This window comes from Octodon degus, unplaced genomic scaffold (assembly GCF_000260255.1).
Source record: "Octodon degus isolate 3935 unplaced genomic scaffold, OctDeg1.0 scaffold00122, whole genome shotgun sequence".
Lineage (NCBI taxonomy): Eukaryota > Metazoa > Chordata > Mammalia > Rodentia > Octodontidae > Octodon > Octodon degus.
The window spans coordinates 5,513,705-5,529,183 of NW_004524698.1; the positions used below are offsets into that span (position 1 = coordinate 5,513,705).

General features: G+C 40.2%; 1 protein-coding gene across 6 annotated transcripts in view; it reads left to right on the forward strand.

Annotated features, from left to right (window-relative positions):
• The window catches only part of Enox1 (ecto-NOX disulfide-thiol exchanger 1), a 661,835-nt gene that overhangs the window by 506,947 nt on the left and 139,409 nt on the right, over positions 1–15,479 (forward strand). For all 6 annotated transcript variants that reach the window (XM_023700180.1, XM_023700182.1, XM_023700181.1 and 3 more), the window contains one exon: positions 7,349–7,561. In XM_023700180.1, the coding sequence (XP_023555948.1) occupies positions 7,349–7,561 (213 nt within the window). The remainder of the gene's footprint in view (positions 1–7,348; positions 7,562–15,479) is intronic.

The following is a 15,479-nucleotide window of genomic DNA, read 5'->3' on the forward strand; positions in this document are numbered from 1 at the left end:
TTATAATCTCCTACCATATAAAAGTGCCAAGTATAGGGCACTCTCCCCAAAGAGATAACCAACCCAGAGGACAGTACTGCGGTAAGCAAGGGGATGTCTTTTCTTACAGAGTCAGCCCATCTACTGCTTGGCCATCCAAAGTCAGGGGAAATACTGAATTGTAATAGTATGGTGTCTGAGGCACAGTCACCCAGTGTCTGTTACATTAATACAAATTCTAAAAAAGAAAATTAGTGGGCACTCTCCTGATTAAATAGACATTGTTCAGAGACAATTCAACTTAATGAAGACTGACTGGGAAGTAACTACGCAGGACCAAAGTTTATGGAGAGGCTTTGAAAAAGTGAGAAGGAGCTCAATAGCACCATAATTACACTTTATTGGAAACAGTGGCACCAGCCAGATGAGATAATGAATTTCAGTGTGTCTAACACAGACCATCTAGCCCCAGAGGAGCCCTGGGTTTGGCCTGTGCAAGGAAGAGATTGATTAGACAGTGAGAAGCATTATATCCTCTCCCGCTGGGGATTTCTCTGGGCAAGAGCACTTAAAATTTTCTGTCTACCTTTTCCCCCTCCAGAAAGCTGCCCATAATCTTTCCTTATGTGAGGAATGAAAAGTATTTCTCTGTATCAGGTAAAGTTCTGATGAACCTCTGCAAGCAGTGCCCTTGGGATTTCGTTTTGTGTCACCAAGAATCCAGTGTTCCAGCATCAACTTGACATGTCCAGGGGTCTAAACTCAGATCTGCACACAGAAAGAGGTAGCGTCTGCCTGCCAGAGGGTGGTGCCAGCATTTTGCTGAGATAGTTGTCGATTTTTATAATTCCTTGAAATTAAAAATCAATAATTTTGTGAGCCAACCGGATGTTCTGTTAGCTAAAAGTCCGCTCTCCCCCTTCAGGCAAGGGAAATACAAAGCACAGGAACCTGCCTGAGAATCACTTCCGTAGGTGTTAGTAACTCTCATGGAGGTAAAACCAGGCATTTCGTTCAGAAACATTTTGCTTGATCCTGAAGTGAGTGTTAGTACATTTTCAGGTTGCCCTCTTAGTTTTCTTATTTTTACATATACTAAGTATTAAGTGAGACTTAGGGGGTAAACAGAAGCAATAATTGCTTATGTAGCATTTTATTGTAGCTAGGATTTGTTTAATTGATATAGGGTTACTTGAACAGCTAGAAAAAGGAGACTTGTTTGGGAACTGCCTTAGTTCATTTTCTACTAGAAAAGACATGAGGCCAAATAACTTACAAATAAAAGTTTATTTAGCTCAGGCCCCCGGAGGTTTGGAAGTTGAAGAGCATACACCTGTGTCCGGTGTATCCGGTGAGGGCCCTCGTGCTATGGGGGTACCCCATGGCAAAGAAGGCAGGGCAGGTGAGCCTGGGAGACAGAAGGGGATGGGACTGAACTGATTCTTTTATAAAGAACTGCCTCCTGTGGCAGTGGCATTAGTGTATTCTGGAGGGGACTCTCCTCTAAATACTATTACAGTGGCCATTAAGTTTCACCATAAGTTTAGAAGAGGACATTCAAACCATGTCAGGAACACATAGTGACATTTTCTAAATGTGGATCAGCAGTGCTAGAATTCAAATCTGCTCAGATCATTACATGACAGTATAGTGTGAGCAATTCCCGCTGTCATCAAAGCCACAACTCAGTGACAACTGCGTGGACACATCATTTCATTGTATTTAATTTCCTTTATTTCCTTGGGGCAGGGTGGGGGAGTATATTAAAAAAAAAGTCTTTATTTTCTTTTTCCTTTCCTTTCCTTTCCATTTCTTTTCTTTGTTCTTTTCTTTTCTTTCTTTTCTTCTGTCCCAACATGGAACCTGCCCTCCTGGTGTTCTTATACCCTTCCAGCCATAAGTAAAGGTACTGTAACCCACCTTAGTTTCATTCTTTGTTGTAATTCTGTGTTCATAATAACCATTCTTCAATTCAGAGACAAAATCTCCCTAAGCACACAAAAGAGGAAGGAGCAACTTAGCAGTTGGGTTGCTTTCCCCATCATTCTCAACATAGAAGTTTTCTGTTCATATCTATGTATCAGCTGAAAATTCACCAAGTACTTGCCACTCCCTGCCATGCCCTGGAGTTTCAGATGTGACTAGAGCATGGATAATGCCTTTGAGGACTGTGTCCTCCACTAGCTGTTGAAGGCCCTATCACAGTGAAGTTAATGTAAGTCTTATTAATGTAAAATAAGCATGTTCAGTTAACAAAGAAGCAAAAAATGATAAAAGCATAAAATGGTAGAACTGGTTCAAAAGAGAATTTACCTTATGTTCTATTGAACAAGAATTCATTTGCATTGTAGGAGAAGAATTATTTGGGTCATTATCAGTTTTGCATAATTTATGTTCTAGAACTATAGCAACATAAAATAGAAATATCAAAGAAAGGGAAAAAAAAGATTCACAGCCCTATAGAATTACATGGTTTAGTCTATGCCTAGCATTCTACTGAAAGGATTTGCAATAGTCTTTCTGCCCATTTCTAAGTCCTGGGCACTTTTTTCTTTTTCTGGGTAAGTGTGACAGATACTCTTTAATTGAGAGTAGAGATTTAGGGTCAGGGACTCACACAGCTCATATGAATAACATCAAAGCCTTCCAATATTCTCTCATATCTCAGCTGCTACTTTTCATTTCAGGTTTTCATTCTCTCTTAACTTAGATTCACCCCTAACTAGTTCACCTGGCTATCATGGAATTATTTCCTCCAGTGCTTCGTAAACTTTCTGCACAAGTAAGTCAACAGGAATAAATGCAGATTTATAGTTGGGAGGTCTGAGAAAGACAGTCTGTGTTTTTAACAAGTTCCCAAAGGATTTTCATGTATAGGATCTTTGAATAGCAAAGACTATTCTATATGCAATTTTTAATGCACTATGTGGCAGATGCTCAACAGATGTGGAAAAGAAGAAACAGGAGGTAGGGAGACAAAGTCTGAAATCACAAATGAAATGAATGTATTTAGTTAGTCATACTGAGAGATGATGGATGGACTTTATTATACTACTTAATCCTCAAAAAGCTAAGCAATGGTTATTACCTCTCCAGAATTAAAAATGCTTTCAAAATATTTTTGAATCTTTTGTTACTGTAGATAGTGCCTTTTTTCTTCTCTTTCTTCTTTCCTTCTCTCTCACTTTCTTTCTTTCTTTCTTTCTTTCTTTATTTCTTTCTTTCTTTCTTTCGTTTGTTTGGTTTTTTTTGAGACAGGTTCTTGCTATGTAGTTCAGGCTGACCTTCAAGTCACTATGTAGCCCATGCTGGCCTTAAACTTAAAGTGATCCCCCTGCCTCAGCCTCTCAAGTGCTAGAATTACAGGTGTGCATCACCATGCCTGGCTGGTTAGTGCCTTTCTGCCTAAGGCTCTGCTTCTGTGAGACTGTTTGATATCACTTTACCTATCATAGCCAGTGATTATGACCTCAGATTCCTAAATGATAAAAGCAGCCAGCTTATTCACCAGGAAAACATTTATCTATAGTAGACAATTACATGTGAAAATATTCCCTCACATGATATTAAACTTTTCGTTAATTGTGATGTTTTCCAACTTTTAATCAATGAATTTGTGACTTTCTAGAACTAGTCACTACAAATCTATGAGAAATTGAGCATAGGAAGAGATAAACTATAAAGGGAAAGACTGGAAGTGATCCAAACACTGAAATGTGTTGGTGAAGATTTACTCATATTAGCACCGCAAAGCTGGAGACAAAGCTGTAAACAGCAGATACTGTTCAGAATATGTTAGTAGGGTATGTCCAGCTCGGTAAAAATATAGCAGATAGACACCAAATTCAACCCACAGTTGCAGAAAAAGTTTCTTTATGAGAGGGTCTTGGGCTGAGTCTTGCGAGAATGACAGCTGGATGGGTGAAGACCCCTAAGATAGCAGCATAGCAAACCCAGAAGCATGGGGCCATGGCTGTGGTGTTTAACAAAGATGCATGTGGCAAAGAAATCCAGACGGAATGCAGGGGACATGCCGGGCAGGGAGGAAGACCAGTAGGCAGACGTTTCTGGTTACCTAGGTGCGATGCGATAAGAACCTCCCTTAGAAGGCATAGGGCAATATTTAATAAGCAAGTGGTACAGATTAACTCAATAACATAACAGGCTTCCCAATTCGTAGCGTGAAAAAAGCACATTTGCACATTCTAGTTTCTGAACTTCACCCGTGGTCAGAGTTATGCCTGAGCATGTTCATAAAAAGTATTTGGAATTTTTATAAATGCATATTTGATGTGATTTTTATGAGCAGTGTTAATTTCTTTCCACATGAATAGCTTTAATAATGCTGCAATCTAAATCCTGTTTAAATTAGTTTATAGTGTTTTCTGCTTTCTCAGTGATCTTTCCACTGAATACAAAATTGAATTTACATTTGAGTATTGAAAATGACCGCTCCCAATATTCTCCTATAGCATCTAGAGGGAGTTACTGGCTTAGTCTTAATTAATATGAATTAAAATCACTTCTTCCATGGCAACAGATATTGACTAGAGTTACCAGGCATGCTTTAACTAAAGTGCTTTAAATTTAATTTGAATGTCGGTACATAGATCATGCACCAGCCTATCAGCTTCAGGGAATTCAGAGATGAAGATGAAGTTATGAGTTTTCAAAACTCCACACTCCTTTTCAGCTAATAGTATTCTGCCTCCTAGAACTTGTTCAAAATGTTGGAAAAGCTCTTGGCCTTTAATAATGTGTTTTCAGTTCTTAATCTTAGGGCTGTCGTTTCTTCTTTCTGAAAATGATCAGTTAGCGACAATCTGCACCTTGCAACTTATGCTGAACTTGGACTCTAGGTCCAGGAGTGAAGAGAAATAGAATATGCTTTTCAGGCCATTTGTAAAAACACACATTTTTTAAAAATGTAAATGTGTTCTTCTTGACAGTAACTCAGTATATTTATAAAGTGTGTGATCACGACCAAGAGAAAAAAAATCCACCAATGTGTGAGATAAAGAAAAATGAGCAGCACTGTGCTTTTTCTCCTTGTGAGGTCCAAAAATATTATAGGTTTTCCTTTCTTGGTACTGTGTGTAGAGCCTTAAGTCATAGCAAAGACGAAAAATAGTATGTGAAGTCAGTGTTCTATTTTGTTGTTTTTTTAAGAGGAAAAAGAGGATTTCTTATAAGCATTAGGTTTATTTCTGCTGTCTGTTCCGAGGTCCATTCTCCTAACATATATTGGCAAGGAGAGAGGTGGAAAGTGTGGAGGGCGGCAGAATTTATTCTGACTATAATGATCACAGTGGGCCTCTCACAAACATAATGCTAAATTATGGGTCTCTCCATGGGCAGAGCATAATGTTAAGTTGTATGATGGATTTTTATCTTACACAAGCCGCTTCTGTCCATGAAATGAGATAAGAAACCACTGCAGCTGGAGTTCACTGAGGGTTGAACTTGCACTGCAATTGTAGAGTTGACACAATTGCATAAGCCACCTCTGCTATCAAGAAGAGTACACTATGCCTGTGGACTGAGATTTTTGAAGAAACTTGAGTCTTTTGCTTGCAGGGTGATCTGTGGGCATTCCCACACCAGTTCTCTTGTTTGCTACAAGTATAAAGGCAAAGGGAATAGGTTCACTCAGAGGAAGAAGAGAAAAGTTTCGATCCCCAAACTCAGAAGGTGGCTGCTGCTGCAGAAGAGGACCTGGAGGTGGGTCCGAAGCCTAACTTACCTGTGCTAGCTGCTTTGCATTTGGAAAAGGTTGAGTGTCCTGCACATGGCCTTGAGTCAGGCTGAGGCCTGCCTGCCAGCAGTGCATACTCATCCTGAGAAAGCCCTGAGGACACTGTGCCCCAATCTGAGAGGTGGCTTTTGGGAAGAAAGGCTGAAGATATTTACCCAGCACCCTACAAATTTACATCTGGAATTCTTGTAGCAGTCCAATGGCTGATTTTTTTTTATATTGTGTTAAATAAAAATTAAAGTACTCAGGGCCTGCCACATAGCTCAGCAGATTAAAGCACCTGCTTAGGCAGACACAGGCTGGTGTTTCTATCCCTGGCGTGCCCTGCCGGCCCTGTCCCTGGGGTGCTCTGAGATCGCAATTGAGACTGGGTGTGATGGTGCTCACCTGTAATCCCAGTGCTTGGGAGGCTGAAAAACAAGGAGGATCACTACAAGTCCAATCTGTGTAGCGAGACCCTATAGACCCTGTACTTAACACATAATAAAATAAAAATAAAAATAAATTTAAAAAATATTAAAGTCCTCAGTCACTCGAATCACCCATTTCCATCCACCTGGAATGTATCTACATTTATAAATGTGAACAGTGCAAAAGGATGCCACTGACAGTCCTCCAGCGGACCAGAAGTCCTGGCTCAGGGTGGCAACAGCATCTGTCCTAAGTGGCTAAGAATCTGAATCTTACAGTCTGCATTTGCCCTTCACTTTTAGAATTAATTATGAATTAATTTAGAGTTAGATTGCTTGAAAAAATGTAAGATATTTTTCCTAAATCACATTGTCCAAATATCAAAAGAGAAAGCTTCTGCCAGCAAGTTTGCCTGGAAAATATGCAGTGAGCCTCTATAGCAATCAGATCAATTAATGTTGTAATAACTGACATACAACTTCTTATTCCCGTTAACTTAATCACCTTTGTACTTGCTTTTTCTCCGCCTCCAAGCCATATAATACAGCTTTGTTCCAGCAACCATTCACAAACAGGCAAGTCTGTTTGTTTTCTTTAACATGAATTTTATAACTTACCAAGAATTATTATTTATACATTATAAACTTTTATTAATAATAGTTTTCCAAGTCAATATTAAAAAAGGGTGATCAAGGTTCAATGTAAGGTTGGGGCTGCAGCTTATTGCTAAGAATTCCCAGAACAAACGTCCTACAACAGTACTCACTGGAGTTGTTAAGGTGAATGAGAACATCTGGGGTCATTCCATGGTGCCATAGCTGCATAAGAAGAGAGAAGGTGGGGGCCGGCCAAATAGCTCAGCAGATTAAAGTGCCTGCAAGCAGGCTCAGGGGCAGGGGTTTGATCCCTGGGCCTGCCATGCCAGCCCTGCCCCCAGGGCCATGCTGAGACAGCGATTGAGACTGGGTGTCGTGATGCATACCTGTAATCCCAGCACCCCGTAGACCCTTCCCTAAAATACAGAAAGAAAAAGAGAGAGAGAAGGTACAAGATGTTGAAGCAGTGAGTCTTAGGAAAGCTAATTTGCAAGTTCTGAAAATGGATCCATTGTGGTAGACCTTGCCCTATCTTTTGAGAGGAGACAGAGCAAAGTATGTTTTCTTGCATTGGCATGATTTGTACTTGGTGATTTTCCATTTGTAGATGATAGCAAGTTTTCTGAAGCTATCACAGTGCTGCTTTCCTGGATTGAACGTGGGGAAGTGAATCGGCGCTCTGCAAACCAGTTCTATTCCATGGTGCAGTCAGCCAACAGTCACGTCCGCAGGCTGATGAATGAAAAAGCCACCCATGAGCAAGAAATGGAAGAAGCCAAGGAAAATTTTAAAAATGCCTTAACTGGGATCCTCACTCAATGTAAGTAAAAATTCAGGGGCCATCTCTTTTGTTGTGATTTTTACCTTTTCTTTTGAATTCATTTTGTATTTTCATTTGGGGGTAAGTAGTTCAATAATTTCCCACTTTACTCCATAATGAATGGCAAACCTCATAACCTATTTCGTGTTCTGTGGCACCTTGGAGGAGCACGGACCCTGCCCTGAGATCTTACTTCTCAAGGTGAGCAATGTTTCTGTAGCTTTTCCTCAGAATCTCATGGCCAGCCCCCAGGACAGGGCAGCCCGATGCACCTGAGCTTGGCGGACCCACTGCAGGTCACACCATGCCTGTGAGCTGGCCACCTTCCACCTGCAGGTTGTCCGCATACTCACATACCCTCCTAGACATGATAGTAGCAAGCAGCCCCCGGACATGTTTTCTTGGGGCTCTATGTAGAAAGAAGATGCTGTCAGTCAGAAAAAACAACTCCTCAGGATCCTATATTGGAGGTGAGCTTTGGCTGTCCACATGGGTAATGCAAGAGTAGAGATCTTTTGTCCTTTATTCACTTATAAAGTAAACTTCCTTAACTACTTAGTGTCAGTGATTTTTCATGTTTAGATCTTAAATTGAGGAAGGGGTATAAATGAAGCTTTCTTATAAAACAATAGTCAAGGTAATTACCCAGGGTTCTAATCAAAGAAAGGGTATCTGCTTTCTCTATGTCAACTCTCCCTGTGTCTTAGTGAATGTCAGAGGAGCATAACACGTCACAGCTGCCAGTGATCTCTCATTTGATCAATGCTACCAAATGACCCTGTAACAATACCATGCTCTCTGCTGGGGATCTAGCTTGGTGGCATAGTCCATCCTGGCAAGTGCAAGTACCCAGGTTCGATCCCAAGTACCTCACGTCATGCCAGTCCTGAAACTCTGGGTGTGCTGTGCAGGCCCAGAAACCAGGTGTGGTGGCACATGTCTATAATCCCAGAGCTGGGGAGGCTGAGACAGGAAGATCACTATGAGTCTGAACTGCATAGCGAGACCCAGTATCCAAAACAAAAAACAAAACCATGCTCCACTCTGTACCAGCTATAGGGACCCACATGCTACAGTGACATATGCAGTTTATAGTTTTCTTCTGAGCAGAAGTGTTATTTGCAGGGATATAATATGCCAAAATGCCTGTCACATCTTTCATCATCAGTGTGAATACAGGGAATAATACATCCGTTAGGATGGGATGTTAGAGGAGCATGCTAAACTGGTATCTTAAATGTAAAAGTATGTTATATAATTTTGTTATCAAGATAGATTTGGCAAAAGCCTAGAGTATCATCTAATAAATTAGATGATATAAATTCACACATAAATATGAATATTCAGAATATCCGAATATTCAGCATGAGCCCAATCTGTCTTTAAAAAAAAAAAAAGGAAACTAGAACTCTTCTATGTCATATGGATAGATGTAAGACCACCCTCCCCAGATTCATCAACCTTGAGAAATGGCCCTTTTTTCAATGGTGTATATTCATAAATTCTAAAATTAAGGGTTAATAGAGAATTAAGAAAACTGTTGATATCACCTTTTAAAGAAGGAAAGCAATAATGACTTAGTAGCCAGAAAAAATGTAAGGATAGGTTGGAAGGACAGAGAAGGGGAGAGGGCAAGGCAGAGAAATTCCATTTATATAAGTCCTACAAAGTTATGGCAGGACACCCTATGCCTAAGGAGTACGATGTTTACTGAATATTTACCTTTTGCTCACCCCAGTTTTAAAGTTCTAGTCTTCATGGAGTTTACAGTGCCATCTGGTAGGGAAGACTCAACCTTTGGCTGTCATAGTGAAGACAGGAAGACAGTCATAGGTTAGAACAAAGGAGCATTTGGGGGTGGGGGCAATAAGTGTTTAAAGAAACAAGTTAGAATGCATTCCTATGATGTGGCAGAAAGCATGTGACAAGCCATCTGTTATATGAATATAAATCAGCACATAAGTGAAATAACCAAGACACAAAAAAGTATAGCATGAAGGGACCCACATATGAGCTTTTAATTACCAATAAATCCCACTGGAAAATGGGACTGAGATGTGTTGCAGTGATGTTGCACTCACTGTGGAGGCAGCATCTGGCCCAGGCAGTGCTGAGCTGTGACACAGGCTGTCCCCAGGGCCTCCACGTAGGCACCTGCAGGAGATAGAGCAGAGCCCGTGCACTGTCCTGAGGTGGAACCAGTGACAGGCTTTCACGGAGGAAAATCAGATTTTGCTTTTTGATCTTCACATCTGCTCTTCCTATTTTTATAAATTATAAGGAAAAATACTCTAAGTACTTTTATATCCCCTTCTCCTACACTAAGCCCCACACTGAGGCCCTCAGCAAGTCCTGTTATTTCCACCTTAAGAAGGGCCTCCCTGTTCAGCCACTTTTCTCCAATGGCTCAGAGGTTTCCATGCTGAGCTTTTGAGAGCTCTACTAGTTTTTCCTAGATTGTTGCTGCAGCCCTTGCTCTCCAAGATAAAAGCCAAATCTTTGCAGTCAGAAAGGCTCCTGGGAAACCACTTTGCATCTTAGCTATACAGAGTGCCCCCTCTGCATCTTTACTCCGGTTCGATATATTTTCGCCAAATCATCTGATGTAAATCTAACCGTTTTCTCTACCTATATGCCTTGCACAGGTTCCTGTTGCATTTAGAGTATTGTCACCCTACCTCATCTGTAAAGCTCTCTTTGCTGCCTTGTCAGCATCTTTTTCCCTTGAGTCACTGCGCAGTATCTCCACTGAACTATTTCCTTCCCTCCCGAGCCTAGCAAAGCTGCCACCAACCTCTGAGCCATCCCACATTCTGTTCCCTCTGCCTGATATCCTCTTCCCCCTACTCTGCTTACTTAAATCATCCTTATCCTATAGATCTTGATTGAAAGGCACCTTCAGAGAGATCTTTCTTATACAACTTTTTGTAAATTCCTCATTATTTTATCTTATTAAGATGTTTTGCAACATTTACCCAGACATGTGATGATATCATGGTTTGTCCAGTTGCAATTATTTTAACTATAAGGGATATATATTTTTTCAGTAATTGAAATCAACTGCTTGGGACATATAAATATGCAACAAATATTTGACTAGTGGGATTGGGAAAGTAAATATGCAAGTGAGCAATGAGTAAACTGGGAGGGAGAGGAGGCAGGCAGGGAGCCTCACACAGTGAGCTCAGAATTTCTGTTGACCTCACTGAGCAATGTGTCTTTGGGTATTAGCACCATTTGGAATTAATATGGTTTCAACCAGCCTGTATAACAAATCAAATCAAACAAAGAATTCACTAGTTGTTTTTAAAAATGGAAATCCATTCTCTACTACACTCTTGGTAACAGGCCAGTAGGTATTAGAAAATTTGAGGTAAAAGAGTAAACCAACTGGAAAATCCCAAATTGTAATCTGTCATCTACTAATTACTATTTGGGAGCCCCCCACACCCTCACATACACCTTGTAATTTAATTCTGGCAATGAACAACTGTCAATAAAGATTACAAAAACCTTTGCTAGTCTTAACAACCCATAGTGCTTGCTGAGGGGTACACACCCAAACTGGAATATTTAGGGCTCCATAAGTGTCCCTGATAACAAAGCTCTTTCAGAATGACTCATCTATGGACAGTATCATTAGTGTAGTATGGATTAGTTGGAATTAAGCAAAGCAGGAGAATTTCATGTCTTACTGAAGAGCCTCAAAGTTTTCCTCTCTTTTCTGTGTGCTCTTTACAAAGCTGCCCTTTCTTCAGATGTGAGTGGAATCAGGTCCTCCATTCACCATGAGTACTAGCACTTAGTTACCTGATTAGTCTGACAGACATCTGTACATTTCACTGCCCTGTAAATTAAATAGACCTCATCTCCTGTCCTTAGTTTCCCTAGCTCAGTTCAAGTTACGTTTCTGTCTCAGCCACATTTTATGCTTTTCTGAGCTTGTTCAGCATGGTAGGATGAGTTTGATATCAGTACTGTGGGTCAGCCTCTAAAGCAACAACTGCCAAAGTCACAGTGATTGACAGACTGTGTTTTCCAAAGACAAAACCAGTCAAACTCCCATTCATCTGCATTCGCATTCCTGGCAGCCCTATAGGAATCACCTTTAGCTTTTTCACTTAGAAAGAAATTGAGATTGTTTGGTGCTCATATTGAGGAAATAGCACCTCCGATTTCCTCCTTCTAGATGATGCGAAATCTGGTTGTTCACAGTAGTATTTAGAGGTCCTGTCCACATGTAAGAAACCCCATAGCTGTCCTTCATAGCACCTCATGGCAACAGACAACCAAGAGTGTGTGGAAATTGTTTTGAAATCATGGAAACCAGTGTATTTAGCAAGTAGAACAGACCTAGTGTCCTGAGGGAAGGACTTATTTAACAACCTCTGGGAAAGTTCAACTACACTTAAAAATCTCAGAGCAAGGTGCATTCCTTTATAGATTTTGCTGAAAATAGGCTATTGGTTGAGCAGGACAAGATGAATTTGAGGTAGGAGCTCATGAAGCTGGACAAGATGCAGCTGTCTCTTTGCTTTGTTTATCGAGTTTGTCTTTACCAAATTTGAAAGGCAAATGCTCACTGGATTAGCCTAGATTGCTAGCCATTTAGGACAGTGATGTAGATCTGTGGCACACATGTTATTGTGTTTTTATTTTAAGATGAAAGGTGTTAATATAGTTACTTTTTCTAAGCTAAAACCTTGCTATTCAGTTTTAATTGCAGTGTTGGCACTTGCTCTCTGAAAGATTCACGAATTATTAATCTATGAGAATGAGAGTAAAGATGCTATTCCTGAATTTTAGCACTTAATTCTGGGGGGAAAAGCAACCCCAAGAACTGTTAAGAAAAAGAAAAAGTTGTGATTTATGTCAATTTCTACATTAAAATCCAGCAGTAATCTTCCAGTTTTGATGGTATTCGGTTCTACCAACATTGATATGTGTTTAAACCTTTTTAAATAGCTCTGATTTTCACTGGAAACAGATCTTAGCTATAATCAAGGAAGCACTGTTTTCACCTAAATATTGGTCTACAGTATCAAAAGGTAGCACCTAGATACAACTAGTGGCTAGGGATGACATCCCTTCACTTCTGTTGACAATATTTTTTTTATTTGTGACTGTGGACATGCTCACATCAAAGATACTAAGTGAGAACATTCTCTGCATGATCTGGCACCTGGAGCTTTTCTCTGTCCTGGTCAGCTGGATACAGCTCATTTGCTAGACAGAAAAGAAAGGAAAAGTTGTGGCACAGGCGAATCATCTCATTTTCGTGTCTTATTGTATCATTCTTGTCTCACTTTTGTGCCATTTCTTAATCTGTTCATTTGGCAAAGATTTTCCCAGGTGTTACTACTAAGAGACTTTTTGGTTTTGATCTTTACTGTTTAAAAATTTATACTTCACAGGAACTCCCCAAAGGCCTGCCCACTAGCAGTTTCTCAGTTCTGAGCAGAGCTTATCATTTCAGAGCTCAGCCAGTAGTCAAGGAAGCACATACTGCTGCAGAAATGAAGGGATGTAAACCCTCAGCCACAAAGGTGCTACCCTTTGATACTTTAAACCAATGTTTAGGTGAAAACAGTGCTTACTTGATTATAGCTAAGATCTGTTCCCAATGAAAATAAGAGATACTTAAAAAGGTTTAAATACCTATAAATGTTGGCAGAACTGAATATCATCAAAACTGGATGATTACTGCTGGATTTTAATTAATTTAATTAATATTTGGTTATAATGTGCATGCCATGATGAACCGCTGAGCCTGCCTTGTTATGGCACACATACACCTAATGAAAATTCTAACAGTCCTTGGTCGTTCCACCTTGGTACTTGCCCAACAAGCTTCCTGGTGAAAGCAGAGAAGAAAACAAAATGGAGGAAAAGCAAAGAGAAACCAGATGGCAGTTTAAGAATATGCACCATAATTGTAATTAGCATGACTGAAAAGTAGGAGTCCTAGAACCTCAGAGCTTTAAGATACCATAAGGACCCAATAGGCTGGACCCTCATTTTACATAAGAGGAAACAGAGGCTCACGGAGCAGATGCAAGATTTCCTGGTCACTTAGAAGTTCATGGGAAAATTAGAACCAAGACTCTGGGCTACTTGTGCAGTGTGCTTTGTAACACAATGTCTGCTTCTTTTTTAAATAAAAAGTGGCAATTACTAGGAAAAATTGATAACTATAGATCCACAGTTTTTCAGTAGAGCTGAAGAGGTATGGTGGCATCTGAGCATGAATGTTGCTGCCTGGTCAGAATGTGAAGCACTGCTGATGGTGCTCCCCTCTGTCCCACTCCGCACGCTGGCTTATTCTACTTCCTTTGCTCGAAATGCATCTTCTCCTCCCATGGGCAGCCTTCAGCTCACTGCTGTCTCACTTCCTCCAGAAAGCCTGTGTCCTCTGTTAGCACCTAAACCCATCTCTTTTCTCCTACCGTCTGTAGAACTTGTTAATTCATAAGTATTTGAGGACTTTAGTAATTTTAATCACTTATTATGTATCAGATTTCTTAGTGTATTTCTTGTAGCAAGATTTTAGGCTACTGACGCAAGCCATATACTGGTTTATTTTCTCCACACTGAACCACTGCTGGGCTTGGCACAATTTCCATAAGCATGTGGAAGACCTCGGTACAAGCACTGACTTTTGAGCAATCATAGATAGAAATGAAGGCAGTGCTAGATATTGAACTGGGACCAAATGATTACAGAAAATATTCTTAAAGTTGCTTTTTGGGGGATAAATAATCTCAAATGATGTAGCTCTGATGTATCATTCTGTTTAAAATGGAGCATACAAAATATACTTTAGTCATAAATTTTACAGCACTGGTGTCATTATACTGTTATTAATCTTATTTTAGTCTGGAGATTGGAAAGGTTAGAATTATTATATGACTTTTCTGTATACATTCATAATAGGAAATGGCACCATCTCATCTTAGGTCTTGAAAGAACAAATCGTGGAGACATTTTTGACTTCTGAAGAGATTGTGGCTCTCATCTCAGCTCAAACTTTAACTAACTTTAGGAAACTTGTCTAGGCTCCTTGATTCTCTGTTTCTTCATCTCTGTGGTAGAAGAGTTTGAACAGATAATGCCCTTATGCACTCTAAAATCCCAATCCTTGTCATATCAATAATTTAGATCCCTTCACATCTCTAGATATCTAAATGCCCCAGTCGTGATTTCAAAAGTTCCTTAGGTGAATGCAGAATGAAAGACCAAACTCTCCTCTAGGCACAGTCCCCTTTGTGCCACACAGTGGTGCTTAGCTCCCCTGGCTGCACTGAGAACTGGAAGCCACACTTCTGCTCTGAGAATGTGTGCCTGGCATCCATAGATGGTAAAGCCTGGTAGAGTTATCATCAGAGACAGCTGTACAGCACCCTGACATCCTCCTCTGTCACATCCCCATCTATTTTCTTGGCTGGAACCATAAAAGCCTCAGCTGTTTGAATGAATGATTAAATTCATTCTGCGAATATTTATCAGGCCCCTGTTAAATGCCAGGTCATGTGCTAAGTGCTAGAGTGAAATGTGAGGTCTTCTGACCTCTGTGTGTGCTTTGATTCACCTTTCAGGAGATTGGTGTCGTTGTCCACATTTCTTCTGCCTAAAAACCTCTCTCCAGAACCATTTACTCCTCAGGAAAAAGCTCAGCTAAATATTTTTTTTTTAATTTCCATCAAGGGAAATTTAGTTCCTGTGTCCCCTGCTATCGAAGAGGAATTTCATGAAGTGTTAAGATGTTTTTCCATGTCTGTAGGAGTCACTGGTATAGTGCATCCTTGGAAAAAACAAATTCCCATAACTGCTTTAGCAGCTCAACAGGATTTCTATTTCTCTTGAAAATCATGCTGATAGCTATATTTGCCAATGTATTAAATGCAGGAAACATAATTTC